We start from the raw sequence: 23,691 nt of genomic DNA, 5'->3' as shown, positions 1-23,691 counted from the left end.
AGTCTCCATGCGATATGCCTACCTTAGTTATCTCCCAGGTCCCATGAAAACACATTTGTGCAGTCCATGGTTAGCCACGAGCATTTCGCCATACTGACCCTTGATCACGACAAGTCCCGGTAATAAAAATATTCCAATGATCAAGATTGATAAGCCAAATCAGGCGTGCGAATTATTACTATATACTTCTTCGGTGTGTAGTGTAATAGGTAAGTAAAGAGGGGTTGGGCTGCAGTAAACATAACCAGGCCAAGTAAAAGGTAGAAGCAAGCCAAGCCCATAGATAGACCCAGCAAGCCAACACGCCATACTTCAAGCCCTTCAACCCTCCCTTCTCCATTTCATCGTCATTTTCTTTCCCGCTATGCATCGGACCGAAAACAGAAAAAACAAAGGAAATTAAAATTTAGCCCTCTCATCCTCATTCCCCATTAGAGAGGAGATATTACCCCCTCCCTCGTGAGGTATGATTACAAGAAGGTAAAATCCACGATTCTGAGTGTTTGTATATGAAAATCCTCCTCCAATACCCTCAGTGGATTGTAATGTAGTAGAAGTAATTTTGCGAAAAAGGGGGTATCATCATTCTAGTGTGTCCATTCTTTTGGGCTCAAAAGCATGCTGCGTGATAGAGACAGAGAGAGAGAAAGAGTGACTGCGGCGCGAAAGACAAAGGAAATCCTCCACGGTCCCACGTTTCCTTCCACTCATCACTGCTCCTTCTTAGTCTTCAAAGAAGTCAGTGTCGTCAAAGTCGCCCGGGTGAGCATCTGAGTCGTAGCCGCTTGACCGCATCATCGGAGGAGTCATGGGCTGTTGAGAACGGCTCGACGGACGGCGAGCGGGCGGGCTCTTGAGGGGCATCGGCTCGGATGGCACCTCCGTGATGGACGGTCCTCGGTTCCTGGCCTGTAGTTGCTGAGCCGTGTACCGACGTCCTGTGGTCTGGAACGCCGTTGGTTGAGGTTCCTCAGCGCGCGCAGCGTTCGAAGTAGGGGTCTGACGGAGACCAGAAGCCGGCGGGGTCATCAGTCCGTTGTGGTTGTTGCTGAAAGAGGCCGACGTGGTAGATCGGGACGGGGTGTGGTTGCTATTGACAGCAGGACGGGCCGTAGAGGGCCTACCGCTTCGTCCGCCCGATGCGAAGATGGGCTGTTGCGACTTGCGCCAGTTACCCCAGGCCGCAGCCAGGGGTCCCACAGCTTGAGCAACACGAGGCGATGCAGCCTCCCGAAGTGACTGTGCAATGTTGGGCAGATTGATTGCTGATCCGCCATTCATCGCACGCTCGCGTTCCTGTTCCTCCATTTGAAGGTTGGCCTTGAGACGGATGGACGCATCCTTGACGGCTTCCCTGTCAAAGTCTTCGGCAGAGACGGCAAGGATGATGTCTTGCAAATCGCCGTGTCTCACGGCAAGAAGCTCGCGCAACCAAGTGATCTCGTCGTCACGCTTAGCAATCTTGGTAGGAGCTTCGGGGTCCAGCTTGTCGACGGTAGACTCGAGCTCTTCGATGCGCTGCTCGCGTGCCTGCAACTGCTCTTGCAAGACCATGATGGACTCTCGCAACGCCTGGGGCGAGATCTTCTCTGGGAGGTCCATGGCCTTCGACACAACGGGCGCGGCAGGAGCCACGGCCTTGGGCTGGAAAGATGCGGTGGGGAGAGCGGTTGGCTCGACACCTGCGGACTTGGCAGCTTGAGCGGCAGCGCGAGCGGCTTCCTTGGCGATCTCGAGCTTCTCTTCCAAATGTGCGACACGGTCTTGGAGATGTTCTGTCTTGGACGTGGACAGGCTGAGACGCTCGAGGAGGTGCTGCTCAGTCTTCTGGCCATCTTCGACGGCGTTGCTCAGCTGGCGCTCCCAGCGGGTCTGGAAGTCTTCGAGCTCGTTCTGGTGCTTGCGCTTGAGTTCCTCAATGGCATCGGTCTTGCTGGTCTGAGCCTCCTCCATCATCATCTCAGATTGAGCTTTGGCAGTCTCGACGTCCATGTTGGCCTGATCAACTTCTGCTCTGAGCTTAGCGACCTGCTCCTCGAGTTCTTCACGAACAGCATTGACGTGGTGGTTGGCTTCGTCAATCTCGCGCTGCATAGAAACGCGCGTTCGCTGAACCTCGGCAATGCCAGACTCTCGTGCCTCCTTGAACTCGCTCTGGTATCGCATGGCAGACTGGTGAAGCTTGTGGTTCTCGGTTTTCATCTCGCCAAGCAGACCCTCGAGACGCTTGCACTCATTAACGGCACGCATGCCTTGGCGTTCGCCGTTCTCGAGTCTCTCCATTTCGGCTTCAATCCGTTCGCGCGTACGGGCCTCGGCTTGGAGCTTAGCATCCAAGACCTCTTGACGGGCGACGAGTTGCTGCTCCCGCTTGGTGCGACGAGCATTCTCCTCGGTGATGTCGCGGGCAGCCTTGGCCATGTCTTCCTGGAGGGAGACAAACTTGGCACGCCAGCTTTCCCTGACGCGCTCATTCTCCTGAAGCTGAGTTCCAAGGGTGTCAATGAACTTCTGCATGGCCTTGTTCTCTTGGAGTGTCTCGGTGAGATCGATCTGTTGTCTGCGGGCAGTCTCAACCACGCGCTCTGTCTCGGATCTCCAGCGGTTAGCCTCGTGGGTGGCGCCTCGGACCTCGTCCTCCATAGCGTTGATCTTGTTGGTAAGTTCAGTCTGCGCCTGAGTAGCGTTGGTTTGGGAGGCCTCCATGAGTGCCATGCGCATTGTTTGCTTAGAAGCGGCCTGTTCAAAGGCCTTGAGCTTGTGGTCCCGCTCCTCGACTTCCTCACGGAGACGGACCTCCTCTTCGCTGGCAATACGGAGCAGACGCTGAACCTCAGAGAGTCTATCTTCGGCGGTTCGGCGACCGTCGAGCTCTGCTTGAGTACGCTCTTCCTGGTGTCGGAGCTTATCCTCCAGGTCGCTAACGCGATGGTCGAAAATGCTCTTGTTCATGATCTCGACTTCAACGCGAGTTTCGGCGGACTGAAGCTTTCTGTCGAGCTCTGCCGCGAGATCTTCGGCGGCGCGGCGGTCGGTAACCTCCTTCTCAGTCTTGCTACGCTCAACATAAAGGCGCTCTTCGAGATCCATGACCTTGGCTTGAAGCTCACTCAACTTGTTGTTGACGGCCTCGTCATGATCACGATCGGCTGTCGGCTGTTGAGATGGGGTTGGCATGCGCTTCTCGACAGCTTCCTCGACAATGTTTCGCAGATCCTCGCCACGGAAATCAAGGCGCATTGAAGCGCCAAACTGCTCTCTCATCTCCTCCAAAGCCTTTAGAACAGCAGTGCTGGAGGGCTCATCGGCAGCGGGGGCTGAAATTTGAGGCACGAAAGAGGCACCACGCTGCTGAACAGCAAAAGCATCGAGTACAGCAGCACGGATTTGTTCCATCCGCTTGTCGCGGCGCGGACTAAGCGAGCGACGAGGCACGGGCTCTTCATCCTCATCATCAGCGTCGCTGTGTTGTATATCGGCAGAGACGCTGCGGCGGACGGAAGACGAAGCTCTTCTGTCGCCCCGGAGAGACTGCTTGATGGACAGTAGAGTCTTCTCAAGAGGACCCAAGCGAGCGGAGAGCAGATCGCCGACGGCTTCGTTGACGCGACCGTCGAAGAACTGAACACGCTGCTCCAACTTGGCTTGTTCTTCGTCGCTGAATGCACCTTCCCAGTCGCTCTGTGTAGCACTCTCTTGGCCAACCAGGTGGGTAATCGGAGCATCGAATGACTGTGCACTCAGTGGAGGATCGACGAAAGGATCTTCCAACTCCGTAGTCGGCATGGCCGAGTTGTCGGTGGGGAGTCCATGGTATTGGCGCATAGGGCTGGAGGTTCTGCTGCGGTATTGGCTGCCGGCCTGCATCTTGTACGGCGACAAGTTGGTAACACCAGCGACCTGGATCTGCCTGTTGGGGCTGGGCTGGTGCCATCTGGCGGCCTCATCATTGGCCTTGTTGACACCAAAAGTCGGGTCATTCTGGTTGAGGTGGTTCATGATATCATCAATCTCCTCGAAAGTTGGCTCATGTTGCTCGTTACTGGCATCAATCGCGGACTTTGACGGGAAGGTGAACTCGTGGGCGTTGGGCTCATCAAGATACTCTTCTCCCTCAGAAACAACATAATCCTCGGGGATCTCTCCCTCTTCCAGAGAGTCTTCGTAAACCTCCTCTCCAGCATTCCGCGCAGGCGATGGAGACGCGGCAAACCGAGACGCAGACAGACCCTTAGTCTTAGGCGGGCTTGCGAAGCGAGAAGCGCCCAGTCCCTTAGGTGCGGCGAACTTGGGAGGTGTCGGGACCCGAGGAGACGGCTCGCGAGGTGGCGAGACCGGGGCTGGTGCCTCGGTGCTAGGCAGGATTGGCTCAACGGTGTCTTCTCTGTCACGCTCGTCCTCTTCGTCCTCATCGGTTTCGGTTGCCGGAGTAGGCGCCCAGCCGCCGCCAGGGATGAAAGCTCTCGCAGTAGCAGAGAGCGACTTGTTGTGGCCCTTCTTGTACGTGTCAATGCCAAAAGGCCGGGCTTCAGCAAAGCTTTGAACATCGTTGTTTGAGTCGAATTCGAAGGGTGCCCAGTTCAGGTGCTGCTGGTCAGGCGAAGTATCCGAGGGGCTAGTAGCCGTAACAGCCTTGGAGTCGGCGGGGTGCTCGGAAGCAACGGTGGAAGACATGGTAGTGTCGGCGGGCGTGTAAGCTTGCTCGTCAGAGGCATCCTGCTCCTCTTTCCTGGGCTGGAGTGACTGCAAGGTCGTGGGTTCGGGCGATGGCTCAGCGAACAGAGGAACATCGTCCTCATCTCCTCTTGACGCCTTTGCCCTCTTGAAGCGAGATTCGTCAATCAAGCGACCATCTGCATCATCCGGAAGATCGTCTTGAGATTCATCATGGTTGTTATCGCTGCTGCTGGGGCGGATAATTGGGACGGCCTTTGACTTCTTGGGAGGCTTGACAATGTCAGAAAGGTTCAGATCAATGTTGCCGAAAATCGAGCTAGTGCGGTTCCCAGCGCTCTCGCTGCCCGACACAGGGCTGGTGACAGAATCCGAAACATTTCCGAAGGGTGTGAAGGCGGGTGCATCCGGTCGAAACTTGGGACCAGAGGCAGAAAAGCTAAAGTCGCTCTGACCAGGCGAGAAGACAGGGGCGGCCGCATTAATCTTGGACGACATGGACCCTGCACCAAACGAGCCCGCTGACGGGGAAGTGACTGACGGAGCGAATGATCCACCACCAGCCTGGAAGACTGAGGGCTGGAAGCTGTTGCTACCAGCACCAAAAGTGAAGCTCGTCTTTGACTCGTGTCCTGGGTTAAACTTGAACTCGGGTGCCTTGACGTTGAGCTTGGATAGCGAGGGCTTGCTGGCATGGCTGGGTCTCCTCGGCATGCCAGAGTTGCTTGACATTGACGAAACATCGTTCCAAGGATTGCTCGTTGTCGAGAACGATCGCTGGTGCTGCTGCAAGAGAGTCGTGAGGCTGAAATCTTGTACGGGTGTGCCAAGATTGCTAGGGTTGGTCTCGATCTCCGCCGCCTCATCGATCCGCTGTGCGTCAACCTCGTGCCATCCGGCCAAACTGTCGCCGCGGGGTCGGGTCTCGTCATGGTGAGAGAAGAAGTTCTGGGACAAAGAGTGGCCACGGCTGTGAGGGCGCGGGTGGTGAAGGACAGGGCCATCGCCGCCTTGAGGACCGAACTGCTTGGGAAGCTGCTGGGGTGCCTGGAACTGGACCGATGCTTCTCTGGCATGCGCAAGAGGCTGCTGTTGCGAGAAATTGGCCAGCTGCTCAGCCGCAGCTTCCTCGTTATGGGGGCTGTAGTCCTCGTGCTCCAACTCGTTGCGCATCTGCTCCTCGAGGTGGTACTCGGCCTCGTCAATCTCTGCCTGGAGGTCATCGTCGTTGATTTGTGCAGGCTCTGCGGGCTTCATGGACGTCTCTTCGTGTGCCTCCTCCTCTTCCTCTTCGTCTTCTCGCACCTCTTGCAGACGAGGTGATGCGCGCGCGGGTTGCTGCTGATGCTGCATGAACTGCTGATGAGGCATCATGGGGTACTGCAAAGATTGGTGACGCTGGTGCGCATTGAAAGCAGGGCTGCCAGTCGGCGCAAATCCTTCGGGCATAAAGGGGGAGACTGGAGAGAGGATTCCGTTCAGCAGATTAGGCGACTCTGTTCTATGCGGACCTGGCCAGCCTAGAGGCGATGGTTGACCTGGCATCTGGAAAGGCGAGTGGCCCATGGGAACCGAAATTGACTGTCGATTATTGTACTTGGCAGGGTGACTGCCGAAGCCAATGGGCGAAGCCATGCTCGGGCTGTGACTGTGGCCTGCAGAAGAACGCCCACCGGGTATGAACTGTGGGGGGAACGGATAGCCTTGCACATGGTTGCTCGACGCTGAGGATGTAGGCAATGGTGGAGAGAATGGTAAAGGCGGATATTGCGCAGAGGCCTGTCGGCTGGGCTGTGATACTGCAGGCGATATTGAAGGTGCCGGGGGATCGTCGTCGCCGAATGACACTCCAAGAGCTCGCAACTTGGCTTCGTTAAGCTCATTGACATAGTCTCTCCAAGCTGCATAACAGTTAGCATTCCTGTTGCCTTCCCTCTGCGCGATGTAGACTTACCATTCAAATCAGGCAATGTGACTTTGTATGTATGTTGCGCACGCTCTTGAACAAGGTCCTCGGGGCTAGGCCAAGCGTCTCGACTCTGTGAGTATCCAGTAGGGACCTGGTACGTGCCCTCTGCAAGATCTAAATCGAAGCCACTGATATCGTATCCAAGCTCTTCCCACGATCTAAACATGCCCTCGATTTCGTTCTGGTTCAACGGCTTGGGCGCATGGCCAGGGCGTCCGCGTTCCTCGTCTTTGGGAAGAAGAACCATAATATTCTTGCCCTTCCACGGGATCTTCTTCTTCACCCGAGGCGTCATGCTGGGCTCTTTGATTGTCACTCTGGCCGATGCACTCCTCATTGGTGTAGTTGGCGTCCTCGCCGTGTTGCCGACAGCGGCACTAGCGCTCCGTCTGGGGGTTGTGGGAATTGGTGGGAGCTCTGGCAGGTCGCGGGCCAAGTCAGCCTTGGAGAGATCTGGACTCTCCATCTTCGCGTTGGTTGTCTCGTCTCGAGGCTTCACGTCTTCTTGCTTGAGGGTCTCAACGCTGGATCGGGTTCGAGGATAGCGAGGTTCCGTGAGCGATGCGCGCGTTAGGCGTGGTCGGGCTCTAGGGGTTCGCAGAGATTCCTTATCGTGCCAAACAGCTTCGTCGCCAGATCCTGAGCCGCTCAGTGAAGAGTGCTCGCTTCCGTCGCTGAACCAATGTCGGCCCTCAGTATGATCACCCGCCGTGTGCTGGCGAATCCAATCTTCAGTCAATCGTCGCGCAGGTCTCCGAGCGCGATTAGCGAGAACTTGAGCTGCGCTGAGGTAGGGCTCGTGCGATTCGTCCTGTCCGAGCGAAAGCGCTGGTGGAGGTCGAAGAAAGGGAGTGCTGATAGCAATGTGATGGATAGGCGAGCCTTCGGATTGATCGCTGCCAATGCTTTCGCGGCGAATGAGGTTCGTCTCTTCAGTTGAGTAGGGCGAGCCCCAGCTGGCTGTCACGTATCTCTCGTCTTCTTCGGGATTGGATTGGTTTTGACTTCTGAGAATTTCCCGAGCTCGGTCGGGGAGTCTGGGCGCGGGTAGCGAAGGCAAAATTGGGGAGGACCCAAGGTCCTCGCCGTCGGCAGCTGTGGACGTCGATGAGAGGGCGGGAGACGTTGGCGGCGAATTGAAGGATGAACGATTAGGTCCTGTGCCGTCCTGTGCGGATGCAGCAGGAGGAGAATGGGATTGCTGGGAAGAAGACGTCTTCGTGGGACTCTGTTTCAATCAGGAATGGGCCCAAGAAAAGACGTGGCGTGGTGAGTGGACGTTCAAGGTATCCGTACCACGCCGGGAATGTAAAGTAAGGTTAGGTGAGGATGCGGTGAGGTGTAGCTTACCACGGTGAGATCAGCGCAGACGATGGGAATCGTCTGCAGCCAAGTCTCTGTGTATTCGCGTCGAGGACCCTTTCTTCAACAGCCCTCAAAAATCGGCATGCACACACAACGAAGCAGGCCGCGAGAGAAAAAACGAAGGGAACGGACGGGCGCTGTCGAGGTTGTTGACAGGAATAAGGGGGTGGAGGAGAGGCGGCCCGTGTGATTGGGGATGGATGAGTGTGTATATTTGGGGCCGATGGGTGGTTTTTTTGGTCGCGACGCGTATCCGCAGGTAGCCCAGGTATTTTTTGTTAGGCGGACAGGGAAGGGGACCTGGACACAAAAAAAGGATAGCCAGCAGAAATAAGGTATTATTTTGCAGGTAGTGACCCAGTGCAGGGATTAGAGGGACGGGGGGGCCGTTGCAGAAAGGAACTGAGAGAGGGAAATTATTGACTAAGGAGCGACATGAGAAGAGAAGGCAGACAGTGGCAGCACGCGGGTACCGGACGCATCGGGTTACAGGTTGAGCTACACGTATGATGGCGATTCCGTCGATATAGCACGATGCTGCCGGCTTTGGTGGAGAGACAGATGAGAGGAGAGGATGGAAATGTCGATAAGGTACGTGTTGTGTCAGGAGCAAGGTGGTAAGTCAGTGAGGACTGGACGGGATGGCGAGGTTAAAGGCAACCTGGAAGGATACATGGGAAGCTAAGGTAAGAGTTATTGCCTAGTTTTCTTTCCGAATTTCTCGTTAGAGATGGTGCCGGCCGGTTAGGTAGGTGGTCAAGACTTAGGTTAAGTGTACTCTCCGGACGGTTCATTGGAAGGCCAAGAAAATGAAGGGACTCGATGTACATGCACAAGACTGGGAACGCGGTTTTGACAGGAATGGCAAGGTACAGGTACGCGCACGGGAAGGAGCAGGTACAGCAGAGCTAAGGCACGACCGCCAGCCGAAGACAGCTCACAAAATGCTGCCTTAGTCTCGCTACATAACTCAGTACCTACACAGTACATAGCCGTACCTTACCTTTAGGAGTACTGCCTAGGTATTTAGGCAACTTGGCAGACTTTCTTGGTTCTGTTACCTAAACGTTCGACACATTTGTTGAACAGACACCGTCAGGTCCCTCAATACAGTGACAACCACGACAGTATAGTTCATCTGCACCGGCACGAATTCGTGGAGACTCGAGAAGACAGAGGAAGGGATACCTCCGCCTCAGGCTTTCGGGTTCGAGTAAACGTGGAGACCTTGGTTCGGTGGTCCGTCACCAGTGGCACGATGGGATTGGCCGGCTTCAACTGGGCACTCCACGAAAGACAGCTGGCATTTTCTGCCTCTGACTTTCAACTTTGGGGCCCTTCTTTTCCACTGATCCAGCCAACTTGCGAGCACATGAACGAATGTCATTGGGAAAACGGGGCAGACAAGAGTGACAAGCTTGGAAGAGATGGGGCCTCCCCTGCCCGCTTTCCAATGAGATGGACCGGGGGAGTGCGAGTCGCCAGGGACAGGCTGTCCAATCCACACGATTCCACTCACCACGCACGGGGCGAAGAGGGACGACGACGGCACGATGGGCCACTCAGCGGCCCAGCTTTGTTTTAATGAGAGTCCACGGGACCGAGCTATGACCAGCCCAATCTCGCCTTGTTTGGCTGATACTCCAATACATCCAACACCCCATGATTGTACACTAGAAGGAATGTACTCTATTATCATCGACCAATTACCCCCGGAAATCGCCTCCCCTACTACTGCATCGCATCTGGAGCTATGGGTGATTTCCCGCCGGATGAGAGGCCCCGCTGCTTGGATTCCTAGACGACATCGTATTTGCCAATGGCTCGAATGTCCGGCCCGTCACGCTCGTGCTCAGATTGCCAGATTGCTTACATTATGTCTGTCTACATTGAAAGGACAATTCTGTTCGGCTGCAAGCAGCTTCCTGGATCCAAAGGAACACCGTTTTTACATAGCTACCGTTACTACATTCAGCGTCAAAGTTGGCGTTGGCATACTTATTACTTCGTCAAAGAACGCCATGCCGCCAATATCCAATATCGCAGACTCGAACTTCTAGAATAAACGTGGAAGGTATAACAAGCCATATTATGATTCCTTGTCCTATCTAGTAGTAGCGTCCACTAACTCAACAGCTTAACATCAAAGTACCACCAAAGTAAACCTGCATGACGGGAGCCCCAACTTGTCAAATTACTGCTGTCATCCGTCCGTCCATCCCCCATAATCCCCCTGAACGCACGTTTTTCTCCCACGACACTACTGCAGTTTCGGTCCAAACTCGAAAATATGCAGGTACAGATCTCCAGACCTTCATCGGAGCTGAATGTCGTCGATTCGTCTCGTCTCATCCTCGGTTTCTATCCCTTCCTACTAGATTATCCGTGAGAAGCTCTCCTGCATGTCATCGGGTGGCAGGTAAAGGTCTGCATAGTCTAATGAGCCTAGTTTTGCCTCAACCTCTTGCACTCTCCCCCTTAGCCAGGCACAGGAAAATCGCCTTTTCGATTGTGAGGTTACGATTCATTGACCCAAGACAATACTCCATATTGTCTTGCTCCCTTGGAAGCCGGCCACAAAACGCGAAAACCGAAAAAAAAAAAAAAAAAAAAAAAAGCTCGGGGCAAAAACAAAGGCAGGTTGGTAAATTCCCCGGAACAGCGTTGAACCTGGGGGACGTGTTTAATTAGACGAACGGATCTTAGTGCCCATGTGGTTTATTTCGAGAAAGAGAGCCCCTGTCGGCCGTCGGGTCGGAATCTCACTTGTTCCTACAGCTGCTACCTTTTTAGGAGAAGAATTCGATCGAAACGACTTTTCCTCGTTCTTTTGAATAATCTCCATATTTGAGAAACTACGTATAGGTTGGGGGAGGGGGGTTTGGGTTTACTAGGAGTTGGGACGCCAAGAAAGAAGTGAATCCTACCTACAGCCTATGTTGATGTCACCAGGAAGAGGCACCACTTCCTAGTCATTATCAAAAGGCAGGTATGGCTTGGAAACAGCTGCATCCAAAACTATTTTTCTTTTGATTATTTGCTATCAAAAGTGAAGGCATTCCGAGACATCATAATCACGATCACATCTCGCAACAAACGATTCTGGATTGTCGCTTCTCAATATCATCCTAGGATGTTTAGCACCATTGAAATTTCGTCATGATTTATTATTCATGGAATAAGAAGAAGAATAACCTCCACAACCTCATCAACAGCCGAGCGTCATGCCCGCCGTACATCATCCTCGATCTTTGCTTCGAGGAACCTATAACACCAAACTAATCTTTAACATGTACAGCTCAAAATCCCCGTCAACACCTCTGCCACCCCCTTTGGCTTTCTGTCCTCACTCCCTAATTCGCTCGTTCCTTTTACCCATCTCTCAGTATACACATGCCGACGTAACTCCATTCACATAGCCTCTTAAGACAGCAATACCATCGTCACCGCCCCCGCCGACAACCAACATGTCGCTCGACCATCTCAGACGAGACTTTCAAGGATCACAAAAGATGTCAAAATCTCCCACCGTACCCGAAAACACGGGGTCGCTAAAGCTCTGCTTTGTGATTGTGTCGATTGTATTTTTGCATTGCTCTGCCGCCTGGTGTTAGTATCGTGGTCCTCACGTGTGAAGGGACCTTCAACTCCAAGAGAGTAACATAAACTCACCAGCTTGCTCGTCACACTTGGTCACCTCAAACTTTTGCGGCCCGTTGTTGGCTGCTTGTGAGCACTTGTTCTTCTGGTTGTCGCAAGATCGGCCCGCGGCGGTGTTGAAGTCGGGCTATAACCGAGCACGCATTAGCACGCTTGCTTCCCATAGCAAACGCACTCCCTTTTCCCCCTCTGTCTCCGGTAGAGAACGTCGGGGATCACGCGGAAGAAACTCACAAAAGTATCACCGTCGACCTCGAACGGTCTACTAGGGTCATTTGACTTGGTAATCTGTAGCCAAGCCACAATAGTCAGCATACAACGTTCCGTCCTACGATTCCCTCATCCTACTCCTGAAACAGCGCCACCCATTGAACGCCACACCGAACCTCTCCCCGGAGCTAAGTGTTTGCGCCCCCCTTGAGGATCTCGATTCTCGCTCGAGTGTTGAGGAGAAGAGCATCCCGAGAGATAGAGATGTAATCACATACCGCTGACGCTTGTACACCGCCCAAATTCCCCTCGAAAGTCTGCAGGTTCTGTGTCGTCTGCCGCGGCAGTAGGCCATACTTCCATCCCATGCGCATCTCGTCGCCGAGGTCCATCGCCAGCACACCCGCCGCCACCACGGCGGCCCCCGATAGGACGTTGAAGAGAGTTGACGTTCTCATTGCTTTCTCTCTGATCTTTGTCATGGACCGACAGTGGTTTGGCGTTTCTCGCTCGCTTTTGTGATGTCCTTTCGGATGTGATTATCGGGTTTGCTCTCCTTCGGATTGATTAATTGATCGCGTTGGTTGCTTTCGTCGAGTATCGTTGCTCTGTGATTGTGATCGTAACCCAATTGGTATCTCTCCCTCTCGTGTCGTAGATAAAGTCTCCTAGCCCCGTCCTTTCACCAGCTCGTCGGATTGAAGTATTAGAAATATGTCGTTGTAATGGTAACTCCGAGGCTCAACCTCGTCGAATCGTAGTATATAGCGTCGTCAACGAAGCGCAGTAGGAGTTGTAGTGTGGATTGGCGACGCGCAGCGCTCGAACGTAGAAAATCGTAACACCGAAAAGACGTTGGAGGAGTAGAAAAATAAAAAGGAACAACCCAACGTCCGTTCCTTAAACCTTAGCAGCACTTTTTTCCGATTAACAGGCGCCCGCGGCTGCGCTGCGACACATGCACGGCACGGGAGGGGGAAGGTAGGTATTGGAACTGGGGCCTTGCAGCAAGCAGCAAAGGGAACCTGAAACGCGGAAAGAGATCCAACCACGGCTGCCCACAAAAAGCTGGGATGCAACACCACCGCAACACCACCACAAAGCACACCCGAAACACCACTGAGACGGGGAAATCATATTACGGATGGCCTAGCTTTGCTGTGTCCACGTGATATTGCCCAGACGGGACGGCAGCCGAAAAGGACGATCATGCTGGCTTGGAGACATGGAGTTCATCAGATGGCAGTTGGCCCCCTCAGATGACGGCCGATCATATCGGGAAAGATAGAATGGAATAGAGTTCAGAGGGAGGAGGGGCTGCAATCAGTCGGTTGAACTCAGTTCTCTCCCTCAACCCCCGGCCACTTCAGCCAACAGGCTTCACTTGCGTCATTTTTGCATGTGGTATGTGCTTCTTCTTTGCCTTTCAATGTTTGTTTGAATTGTTTGAAAGTTGGTGGTCCTGATATTAAAGTTGTATCTTAACGTACGTACAAGCCGACGGGCCTAGAAGGCTGCCCATCAGACTTGCTTGTTGCGGTCTCTGCCATGTGTCTTTGCTGGTATCGATGCCCTGTCCTGCTGCGCGACTCGTTTGAAGCCCCACACTAGTCCAGTGAAGTGATCATCCTAAGCCCAGCCGACAAAGAAGAGTAATTTTCAGCCTTCTATGTACAAAATTCCATCCATTAGTCCGGAGACCTTGCGATATGCAACCATGCCTGCCATGATGATCTGGCGGCCCTAAACTCCGCATGACTGGTGGAAAGGCCAGCGTAATAAATGAGTAAAAAGAGAAATCAAGGAGTGTGGTATCCGTGTGGAAAGGACTGGGGAATCAACGCTTTCTGTCGCAAGAAACAATCATTGGAAGTCGCAACAACAAACATCTTTAAAAGTTGGACGATGCATTGACTTGTTGGTTCGGCGCGTGGTAGCTTTCGAGAGTCGACTGGAAGGGAGTACGGCCGGAACCAGATCCCTGGGCACTCCCGATCTCGTTCTTGGGCTCGTTGCCGTACTGGTTGTTGTACTCCATGAGGCCATCGTTCTCCTCAGCCTGCTTCTTCTTGCCCCAAATTCTCCAGGCAACAAAGCCCAGGGCACCGAGAACAATGGCGCCGCCGACACCAACAACGACACCAATGACAGTCTTGCGAGTCTCGGACGACATGCCAGAGGATGAGTCTCCAGAGTTTGCCTCATTAAGACCGGGCGTGCTCGTGACGGTGGCCTCAGAGGTGAAGGAAGTTGCGACACCAGCGGAGTTGGTGGTGGTGATGACGGTCTTGATGGTGGAGGTAACGGGCTCGGCAGTGGTGGAGTGGGTGGAAGAAGCGGCACTTGCGCTGGTGGTCCCGTCGTTGTTGCTGCCAGCAGATGTGGTGCTGGTCTTCAGGGTTGTAGGAGCAGCCGTGGCTCCTGGTGTTGTGCTTGATGCAGGCGCATTGGCGGATGTGGTCGGGTCGGCAGCGGGAGATGTGGTAGTGACAACGGCGACGGTGGTGCTGGTGACCGGAGCAGCAGTCGTTGTTGTAGTTACGGCAGCAGCAGATGTGGTGGTTTGAGCAGCGGCAGTCGATGTGGTCTCGGCACCGCTGGCTGTTCCTGATTGTCTCTTAAGGAGGCCATCGCGGGGCTCGGCTTTGTTGAAGTTGAACCATGACGCCTGAGCGACCGAGGCGAGGGCGAGGACCTGAACGGCGCGTTGGGGATGCATCGTGACTGTGGTGGATGACGAGATTCACGGTAGGTGGTGCTTCAAGAATGGATATATCAAGTCAGCCGACTGTAGAAATAATTCTCTCGGTCGGTCAGATAAATTGAAGAATCGTTCGTTTGTGTGCCGACAACCAAATTCTTTGGTGGTGGTGTCAAAGACACAGGGTTCTGAGATGAGTCGAGTCGGTTCGTCTGGAATTCTCGGAAAGTTCTTACGTGCCGGGTGGGTACGAAAATAGGAGGGCGGCACGGGTCAGGGTAGGAGGACGGAAGCGACCGGTAAGTTGACAAAAGGTAAAAGGCGATTTTGTGTTGGTTGTGACGCGGAAATCACTCGGAGTAAAACGAGAGGAATGAATCAAAGGTGACGATAGGGAAAAGCGAGTGAATGGTTTTTATGAAGTGAGGGATGAGTTGGGATAGGTTTTGAGGGGGGTGGTCGTTGGAGTGGAACGAGCGGGAGGTCAGAAAAACAAGACTCGTATTCGAGCTGGAGCGGCGTAAGAGGGTGGTCAGTGTGAAAAGGCAGGTGCGGTTGCCAAGTGGGCAGTCACTGGTGGGTTACTGTGTACGCAGTAGAGCGCTGGGGACAGGTCCACGGGTCCAGGCAGGTACCAGGGATGCAGGGCCGGGCCACTTCTTCTTTCCTCCGTCGCACTGTTCGTGACCCGTGTGGTGGCTGTTCTTGGCTTCTTCCTGGGCCAACAAGCGTCAGAAAAGGGAACCTCAAGTCTCCAAGCAGAAAACTGCCCAGCAACGTTGCGCAGGGGGGGACAGAACTTAGAGGTAGGAGGTCGAGCCGGTAGCGACCGGGGTGAGTGGCTGTGGATGCTTGCCAGATTCTGGTGCAAGGGACAACGTGGTGGCGGTCTGCCGGCCTAAGACATCAGGTTACCCATCTCAGATTTGCCCGCTTCTCGCACGATGAGAACTTTTGATTGGCCAGACGGCTTGAACCCTGGGCCCGACACGGGGCACTGTGGCACACGACTATCAATGCTAAAAGGTACGTACACAGTACGTCTCTCTCGTTTCCTTCGTCTCTCGGCGAATCAGAAATGGCTTCACCCTCAGACCCTTCGTTGCCCTCCTGAAGTCTCCCTCACCCTCACGGCCTCACCTCTCGAAATTTACACGGCTCAGCCTCCAGCTCACTGCTCACGACCCTTTGCTCAAACGCTCAGTCAAATCGTCTATTCGCCGCCTCCAACAGTCCACGACATAACCGAGGATACCGCCGAGCCTCTTAGGTCAGTGGGAGTTGTTGGATCACCCCAAGGAAGCAGCCCAGCTGTCAGCAGTCTTTAGCGGCCGAATGGTTGGTGCCCATGAAAAACGGCTTGAACGGCCCCTTCTAGCCCGTCAGATGGCTCCAGACTTGAGAGACTGGTCCAGCCCGCTGCGACCGCTGACTCTGCCGCATTCCTTGTAGCGGTTGGCGCCGACTGAGGTGTTTGCCATCAGGAGCTTTTCTCTGCAAGCCGCAAGCCCCAAACGTTTGAATGCAGCAAACCGATTTTGCATGGCGCGCTTTTCCTTTCATCAGCAGACAATGAACATCCCAAAAATAACCATGGTCTGTCTGTCTATTGTTCAACAAAAACTTCTGTCGACAGCAAAGAACCGTTGACTACACCACTGACATAATGCAGGACACCATGAACTGCCGTTGCAGTCGCAGACAACCATGACGATGACGATGGGATAGGCATCAGGCTTTGTGCTAGTCTGTCTAATCCAGGATGGAAAGGAGCGACAATCATATGGCATGTGCCGTTGGGTCAAATCCTTCATAGATGCTTAAAACCAAGCATCAGCAAAAGCAAAGCATACAAACGCACACATGGATCGTCAGCCGGCACCAATGGAACGATGGCAAAAAAAAAAAAAAAAAAAAAAAAAAACCAGGGCAATATTGAAGCAATGAAGCCACTGGTTGTCCCCATCCACGGCAATGCAACATGCCTGCCCAGGGCCGATCTTGTCTCTATTTTCAGCATCGACCCGTCGCTCTTTGCTCCAACCGCCTCCGCTTCTGCCAGCCTGGCGTGCCAAACCCGGCCAAATCTCCTTCAGGGTCTTCCAAGCACGTCTCCACCGTCCCCCGGGCCCCTCCCAGCATTCGTCATTCTTCCCGGCCCCGTCCAAGAATCCGGATTCCACAACTTTTTCCAGAACTCGGCATTCGTCGTCGCACCACGCATGCCCTACCGTACGCAGTATGCTAATATGGATGCCGACAACAACCCTAGAGTATGTGAGGGGTCAATGGGGAAGGGGTCAAGAATTTCTCGGACGATGGGCATCGCCTCACTGGGCCATAAGATTTGCCTTCCGCGGCGGCCGACGTCAGTTCCGCGCTCGAGGGTCTTCGCAATTCACCGAGGGCCCCTGCAACAACAATCAACAGGACTACTGTTACAGTACGGCCTGCAGGATGACGATGTTAAGAATACCGTTCAGACTGCGCCCGAAGCATCTCGAACTGTCAGCGACAGCTCTGCTTCAACCCTTTTGTTGGCATGCAGCTGATGCCCCGTCATGCGTCATTTTCCCACCCAATGGCCAACCTCCAGATGAACCACCCAGCTAGCAGCTGTTTGAAGGAAACTGAGAACTCAACGAGTGCGTTTCGCCTAGCTTATACAGTTCAGGGTACCCTTTATTCGAAGCTCTGTTTCCTAGCGCCCTTGTCATGGGTTCCCCTTCTTCCCACATCCCGGCACAGTGTCTACGCTCCGTCCATGGAGGAGACTGGAGACCCTTGCGTACGGATACAGAGCACAAGAGGCAACCGATGGTAGAAAGATAATCCGTCCGCAGCAAGCATCATTTCGGATCCAGGTCTGCCCTTCCGCGGATCTCGGCGTCGGAGGACCCGCCTACTCACGGACACCCGCATAGTGCAACGGTGATGTGAAGCATTGCATTCCAGCTTACAGCCTCCCGGTGTCAACCCACGCATTGAACCCTTAATCGTACACTAGAAGTGTGCGTCGCCTCTCGATACAGTGATACGATTAACCAACCATACAGCGGTGAATATCTGGAGACGAGATTGCTTTATTTACCAAAGTCCCTTTGCGTGTCTCTCCTTGAACTTTTTGCATGTTTCAGCGGGGAGTTTATAGTAGTCGAGCTGCCTATGACAGCTAGCTTAGGATCTCGCCCGCAGGTGAATACATCATCAGACGGTAATCATTTAGGTGTTTCATTCTGCAGTCTACTTTAGCACTCTTTTGTTGACTTTGCTATATTACTGACGAGTCTCGCAACCCGAAAACATTACCTGAGCCAGAACTCGCTTGTATTATCAAAAGACCTTGCAACGCCGCAAAAATGTGTAGCAGACAGGGCGATGGACCATTTACAATACACACGTCATTGCTGTTCAATCCAAGGAAAAAGACCTTTGACAAGAATATCTCGATTGTCATCGATCCAACGAACGGCGCCATTGCAGATGTGTATGACCGGCAGCGATCCAAACATGTCGAGTTGACAAGTCATGATATAGATCTGCGAGGGAAGGTTGTGATGCCAGGATTTGTCGACGCGCATACACACGTGTTTCTTCATCCATACGAGTGAGCCTCATCATCGTGGCACAAGGTCCTTGATTCATCTAACCTTGGCTAGTGAGGCTTCATCGACGGTCCAGATGCGCGACGAAAGTGTCGTCGAGAGAATCGTTCGTGCTACAAATCATCTCCGTGTTGCCCTTCTGTCCGGTTACACCACATACAGAGATTTGGGCACCGAAGGGCTGCGCTCATACGACGCAAACCTGAGAGACTGTGTTAACCGAGGTCTGGTACCCGGCCCGCGACTCTTCGTGGCCACCGAGTGTCTCGCCAGCACTGGGTCCTACCAGGTCCGTCACGAGAACTCGTGGGCGAAACTACCGCGCATTTCGGACCCGTGCGACGGTCAGGTAGGCGTGACACAGGCTGTCCGGCGTCGTGCGGCCGATGGGGCGGACATCATCAAGTTCTACGCGGACTATCGGCGCAAGGTGATGCGATTCCCAAATTCAAAGGAACCGATCCCGTTTCTTCCCTCGGAGCCCAACCCGACTGTGGTGATGTTTAATCAAGAGGAGATGGACGCCATCGTCAAGGAAGCCAAGCTAGGCGGGCTACCCGTGGCGTGCCACGCAGGGTCAGCCAAGGGCGCACTCATGGCTATCAAGGCCGGCGTCGACACCGTTGAGCACTGCCAAGAGGCCACCGATGAGGTCTTTCGAGAAATGGCGCGCCGTAGTACCATCTTCGTCCCGACGCTCGGGATCATGAAGACTTCGCCTGATTTCAGCAGCATCGCGAAGAAGACCAAAAGGGCACACGACCTCGGTGTGCGTCTTGCTGCCGGGGGCGATACCGGAACATTTCCTCACGGGGAAGGTGCTTTTGAAATGGAACTCATGATCCAGGCCGGGGTTCCCGTCGTGGATGTGCTGGAAGCATGTGTGATGGGAGGCTGGGAAAGCTGTGGTAAGGAGAAGAGCGGCTTCTACTTTGGTTCCATCGAGAAGGGCTACCGAGCCGATATCATTGCCTTGGACGCGGACCCGAGAGAAGACGAGGGAGCCTTGAGGAAGGTCAGCTTTGTCATGAAGGACGGCAAGGTCTGGAAGAAGGACGGGCGAGCAGTCGGCTTCTTCGATGAGCAGACGGTTGATTCGAACCCCAGCACCGATGAGGAGTCGGATTGGACTTTTGTTTGACATGGCGTCATATGAGCTTCATTGAATTCGATTAGTCAATTGCTTGACCGCTCCAACTGGCCGTGATGAGCAGCAAGGTTACATTGCGCTGGCCGGATCATCACCAACAGGCGATGGATACGAGCTTGAATGCGACCAGACAGTCGTAATCAAAGAAATTCTGGCCTTCGGCACTTGATATATCGGGAAGCCCGGCTCTGCGGACAATAAACGGGCATCGCGTTAATTGATCTCGAGATAGGTCACCGGAGACGATCATCACTGGCTCATACGCCTGTTTTCCGTCGCATTTTACAGTCGGATCTGCCTCCGCACACAATCGGCCGAGATTATTCCTGGTAAAGCAAGTCAAGGACGTCAAAGGAGGGGTTGTTGGAACCGCTTCCTCCACATGCTCCAACGATCGCTACCACGTCTCCGCACGGCTCGCGCGGGCTAAGCCGGCGAAGCTTAATCCCCAGCCAACCTCTTTTCAGGATCCGTCGTACTTCGAGGCTGCAGAAATTGGCTTGCATATCGTGGACCAAGCTTTCCTCAGCAACCGGGCATCGGACGATCGTTTCGTATGCGAAGCTAATCGCACCTGTTCTTCCGGACATGCCCATATCATGCTTCCAGTGCCGCTACTGCATGTTGCCGGCAATGGAGGAGAGGGGAAAGGGACGAACGATGGGCAATACTACGCACACCTCAACTATCCGCATCATCTGCGCATGATCGAACGGCGCTAGAGCACCTAGAAGGATATTGGTCTCCGGATGACTCTCAGGGTTCGCGCAGCTGCAAATGTCCGAGGCTATGACTTTAACAATTATATCATGTACGGACGGCACCCGGGTGATCTCTTAGTCCCGTCCTTTCACCCTTCTCTCCCCCATTTGACAGCCGCCACCCGGGTAACCTGTCAAACATGAGGCCGTCTCTATTCTCCATCGCCTCGCTAGGCCTCGGGCTATGCTCCGCCGCATCCGTGGCGAGCAGCCTCGCCGCAGGAGTTCGTTCGTCTCTCGCTCTCGCTCCCGTAGTAAGAGTCCTGGACGAAAAGAGAGACCAGCTCCAGGACATCGTGACATGGGACGAGCGCTCGCTCTTCGTCCGCGGCGAGCGGGTCATGATCTTCTCGGGCGAGATCCACCCTTTCCGCCTGCCCGTCCCGTCGCTGTACCTCGACGTCTTCCAAAAGGTGAAAGCCCTTGGCCTCAACACGGTCTCCTTCTACGTCGACTGGGCGCTGCTTGAGGGCAAGGCCGGTGACTTCACCGCCGAGGGCGTGTTTGATCTCCAGCCCTTTTTCGACGCCGCGACCAAGGCGGGCATCTACCTCATTGCGAGGCCCGGCCCGTATATCAACGCAGAGGCCTCTGGCGGTGGGTTTCCGGGTTGGTTGGCGAGGTTGAAGGCGAAGCTGAGGACTTCGGACCCCGAGTTCCTTTCTGCAACGGACAAGTAAGGCCTTTTGTAACTTGAGGGAGTTCGTTGGTAAAATCAGTAACTGATGATGGTAACCAGCTACATGGCAAATATTTGCGGCATCATCGCCAAGGCCCAAATCACCAACGGTGGCCCAGTCATACTCTTCCAGCCAGAGAACGAGTACACCAACTTCGAAGACGGCAGTAGTGCCGATGGGCCGTACTTCCAGTATGTCATCGACCAGGCTCGCAAAGCTGGGATTGTCGTTCCCCTTATCAGCAACGACGCCAAAGCAGCGGGCCACAATGCACCGGGAACGGGTGTAGGCGCCGTTGATATTTATGTAAGCCACCCTGAAGTTGTCATAGAGACTTAAGACTAATACGTTCTGAAGGGCTTTGATGCGTACCCGCTTGGATTTAACTGTGTGCGTAGCATCCTGAAACCCTTCCTCAAAAGTCTAGCAAATGGAACTGACCGCCGAGGTGTAGGCAAACCCGAATACGTGGCCGGATAACGCTCTACCAACCACCTACCACGCACTACACTTGCAAACAAGTCCAAGCACGCCTTTCACGATTCCAGAGGTAGGCCTGCAAAGGAGCAATAGAGAGACGTTAGCTTACTCGTTGCAGTTTCAAGGAGGTTCCTTTGACCCCTACGCTGGGCCTGGGTTCGAAAAGTGTGCGGCGTTGGTTAATCACGAGTTTGAGCGCGTATTTTACAAGAACAACTTTGGAGCTGGTGTCACTATATACAATATTTATATGGTAAGTTACTTCGAGGTAGGGGGAATGAGAGACCGAGACTGACGAATAACTAGATCTTCGGAGGCACCAATTGGGGTAACTTGGGGCATCCGGGAGGATACACGTCGTACGATTACGGCTCCGTGAGTATAAGGCAGATTGATTTGTTCTGTTAGACTCACTGACGCTTTTCAAGGCAATCACGGAAGAGAGAACTGTCTCGAGGGAAAAGTACTCTGAGCTGAAGCTCGAGGCACAGTTCTTAAAAGTTTCGCCCGCATACCTGATTGCAACGCCTGGAAACTTGACCGTCGGTGTATACAGCGCAACTCCAGACATCACGGTAACACCTCTGCTAGGTAACGGGAACGGCTCGTTCTTCGTGGTGCGGCACGGCAACTACAACAGTCTTGCAACGACCGATTACACGCTTCGTCTGCCCACGTCGCAAGGAACCATCACGATCCCGCAGTCCCGCGATCTGCTGCAACTTACCCGCCGTGACTCGAAGATAGTTGTCACGGATTACCCGGTTGGGAACACGACTATGTTGTATTCGACAGCGGAGATCTTTACCTGGAAACAGTACAAGAACCAGACGGTTCTTGTCGTTTACAGTGGACCTGGCGAGACGCACGAGATAGCGATCAAATCGACCACGACGCCTGTCCTCGTTGAGGGCACCAGCGTTGATCACAATTATGTGAACAACACTCTGCTTTTGGCATGGGAAACATCAAGCACTCGACGGGTAGTGAAGGTTGACAACCTGGTCATATACATTTTGGGTAAGTACACCAGCTACTTTGCACCACCTTGCGACTAACACAGAGAAGACCGCAACTCGGCATACAACTACTGGGTGTCAGATAAGCCCAGCGGAAGCCAACCGGCGTACGGCACGTCCATTATGAATCCAGACTCTCTCATCGTCAATGGCGGGTACTTGGTAAGATCGATCTCGATACAGGATGGCACTCTTAGAGTCCAGGCGGACTTCAACCGTACCACTGAGATAGAGATCATTGGCGTCGAGCCGGAAGTCACCAAGCTGGAAGTCAACGGCAAGCAACTGGACCACACAACGAACAATCTAACCAACTGGATCGCGAATCCAGCCTTCGCGGGTGCCGCACCCACCGTACCGGACCTCAAATCACTCAACTGGACCTTCATCGACTCTCTCCCTGAGATTCGCGCAGGCTACGATGACTCCGCGTGGCCTCTCGCCGACCACAAAACCACAAACAACACAATCGCCAACCTCACAACCCCCGTCTCCCTCTTCGCCTCAGACTACGGCTTCCACGCCGGCACGCTCGTCTTCCGGGGCTACTTCACCTCAACTGGCACAGAAGACAAGCTTGACATCACAACCCAGGGCGGCTCCGCCTTTGCGAGCTCCGTCTGGCTCAACGACACCTTTATCGGCTCATTCGCCAACGGACCTGACGCCGCGGGCGATAATGCCTCCAATTACACCCTGGCCAACCTCACCGCGGGCGCAACGTATGTTCTGACCGTCCTCGTCGACACTACTGGCCTGGAGGAGAACTTTGTCATCCCTGCGGACGTGATGAAAACCCCGCGCGGGATCATGGACTACAGCATCACGTCCCCCTCCGGCGCCCAAACGAACGTCACGACGTGGAAAATTACGGGGAATCTCGGCGGCGAGGGCTACGCCGATAGGGCTCGCGGCCCGTTGAATGAGGGCGGGCTCTTCATTGAGCGCCAGGGCTATCACCTCCCGTCTCCACCCGAATCGGCGCTCAACACACAACGCTCGCCATTCGAAGGGACAGATGTGCCCGGTGTGGCATTCTACGCCGCGAAACTGGATCTGCAAATCCCCGCTACGGACCTCGACGTGCCCCTCTCCTTCGTCTTTGACGACATCGCAGCGTCAAACGGAACGGGTGCGTACCGCGCCATTCTGTACGTGAACGGGTTCCAGTACGGGCGGTACGTGAGCAATATCGGTCCGCAGACCAGGTTCCCCGTGCCCGAGGGCATACTCCGGTACCAGGGGACCAACTACATTGGTCTGGCCGTCTGGGCACTCGGCAACGTTGGAGCTCGCGTGCAGAACTTCCGACTCGATGTCGGCGAGGTGGTGACGACTGGTCGCGAAGAGGTCAAGGTTGTTGAGGCGCCAGCTTGGAGTCAGCGGGCGGGTGCATATTAGGACTATTTGGTGGACA

At 54.2% G+C, this 23,691-nt stretch overlaps 8 protein-coding genes across 8 annotated transcripts; 4 read left to right on the top strand and 4 right to left on the bottom strand.

Moving 5' to 3' along the window:
- Nucleotides 1-723: 723 nt before the first annotated feature.
- On the bottom strand, nucleotides 724-8,490 carry CCOS01_01439 (myosin class II heavy chain; the record flags this gene model as incomplete). The annotated part of the gene is made up of 3 exons (XM_060449634.1): nucleotides 724-6,575; nucleotides 6,629-7,844; nucleotides 8,482-8,490. The coding sequence occupies 3 exons, from the start codon at nucleotides 8,488-8,490 to the stop codon at nucleotides 724-726; spliced, it is 7,077 nt and encodes a 2,358-aa protein (XP_060321072.1).
- Nucleotides 8,491-11,504: 3,014 nt separating this feature from the next.
- On the bottom strand, nucleotides 11,505-12,336 carry CCOS01_01438 (uncharacterized protein; the record flags this gene model as incomplete). The annotated part of the gene is made up of 4 exons (XM_060449633.1): nucleotides 11,505-11,605; nucleotides 11,681-11,795; nucleotides 11,903-11,956; nucleotides 12,157-12,336. 4 exons carry the CDS (start codon nucleotides 12,334-12,336, stop codon nucleotides 11,505-11,507), a joined length of 450 nt encoding a protein of 149 aa, XP_060321071.1.
- A 469-nt stretch (nucleotides 12,337-12,805) lies between these two features.
- CCOS01_01437 (uncharacterized protein) lies at nucleotides 12,806-13,015 on the bottom strand (the record flags this gene model as incomplete). The annotated part of the gene is made up of 1 exon (XM_060449632.1): nucleotides 12,806-13,015. One exon carries the CDS (start codon nucleotides 13,013-13,015, stop codon nucleotides 12,806-12,808), a length of 210 nt encoding a protein of 69 aa, XP_060321070.1.
- A 754-nt stretch (nucleotides 13,016-13,769) lies between these two features.
- CCOS01_01436 (uncharacterized protein) lies at nucleotides 13,770-14,597 on the bottom strand (the record flags this gene model as incomplete). Its single annotated transcript, XM_060449631.1, has 1 exon — nucleotides 13,770-14,597. The coding sequence occupies one exon, from the start codon at nucleotides 14,595-14,597 to the stop codon at nucleotides 13,770-13,772; it is 828 nt and encodes a 275-aa protein (XP_060321069.1).
- Nucleotides 14,598-15,595: 998 nt separating this feature from the next.
- Nucleotides 15,596-16,048, top strand: CCOS01_01435 (uncharacterized protein; the record flags this gene model as incomplete). The annotated part of the gene is made up of 3 exons (XM_060449630.1): nucleotides 15,596-15,605; nucleotides 15,696-15,849; nucleotides 15,958-16,048. The coding sequence occupies 3 exons, from the start codon at nucleotides 15,596-15,598 to the stop codon at nucleotides 16,046-16,048; spliced, it is 255 nt and encodes an 84-aa protein (XP_060321068.1).
- Nucleotides 16,049-16,522: 474 nt separating this feature from the next.
- CCOS01_01434 (uncharacterized protein) lies at nucleotides 16,523-17,131 on the top strand (the record flags this gene model as incomplete). The annotated part of the gene is made up of 2 exons (XM_060449629.1): nucleotides 16,523-16,852; nucleotides 17,024-17,131. The coding sequence occupies 2 exons, from the start codon at nucleotides 16,523-16,525 to the stop codon at nucleotides 17,129-17,131; spliced, it is 438 nt and encodes a 145-aa protein (XP_060321067.1).
- Nucleotides 17,132-17,938: 807 nt separating this feature from the next.
- Nucleotides 17,939-19,325, top strand: CCOS01_01433 (amidohydrolase; the record flags this gene model as incomplete). The annotated part of the gene is made up of 2 exons (XM_060449628.1): nucleotides 17,939-18,186; nucleotides 18,239-19,325. 2 exons carry the CDS (start codon nucleotides 17,939-17,941, stop codon nucleotides 19,323-19,325), a joined length of 1,335 nt encoding a protein of 444 aa, XP_060321066.1.
- A 910-nt stretch (nucleotides 19,326-20,235) lies between these two features.
- CCOS01_01432 (glycosyl hydrolase family 35) lies at nucleotides 20,236-23,675 on the top strand (the record flags this gene model as incomplete). The annotated part of the gene is made up of 7 exons (XM_060449627.1): nucleotides 20,236-20,771; nucleotides 20,835-21,081; nucleotides 21,133-21,165; nucleotides 21,230-21,508; nucleotides 21,562-21,630; nucleotides 21,684-22,275; nucleotides 22,324-23,675. The coding sequence occupies 7 exons, from the start codon at nucleotides 20,236-20,238 to the stop codon at nucleotides 23,673-23,675; spliced, it is 3,108 nt and encodes a 1,035-aa protein (XP_060321065.1).
- Nucleotides 23,676-23,691: the final 16 nt, after the last annotated feature.

This window comes from Colletotrichum costaricense (assembly GCF_030867565.1).
Source record: "Colletotrichum costaricense strain IMI 309622 chromosome Unknown Scaffold_1.1, whole genome shotgun sequence".
NCBI classification, from domain to species: domain Eukaryota; kingdom Fungi; phylum Ascomycota; class Sordariomycetes; order Glomerellales; family Glomerellaceae; genus Colletotrichum; species Colletotrichum costaricense.
This window is presented reverse-complemented; position numbering and strand designations above follow the sequence as displayed.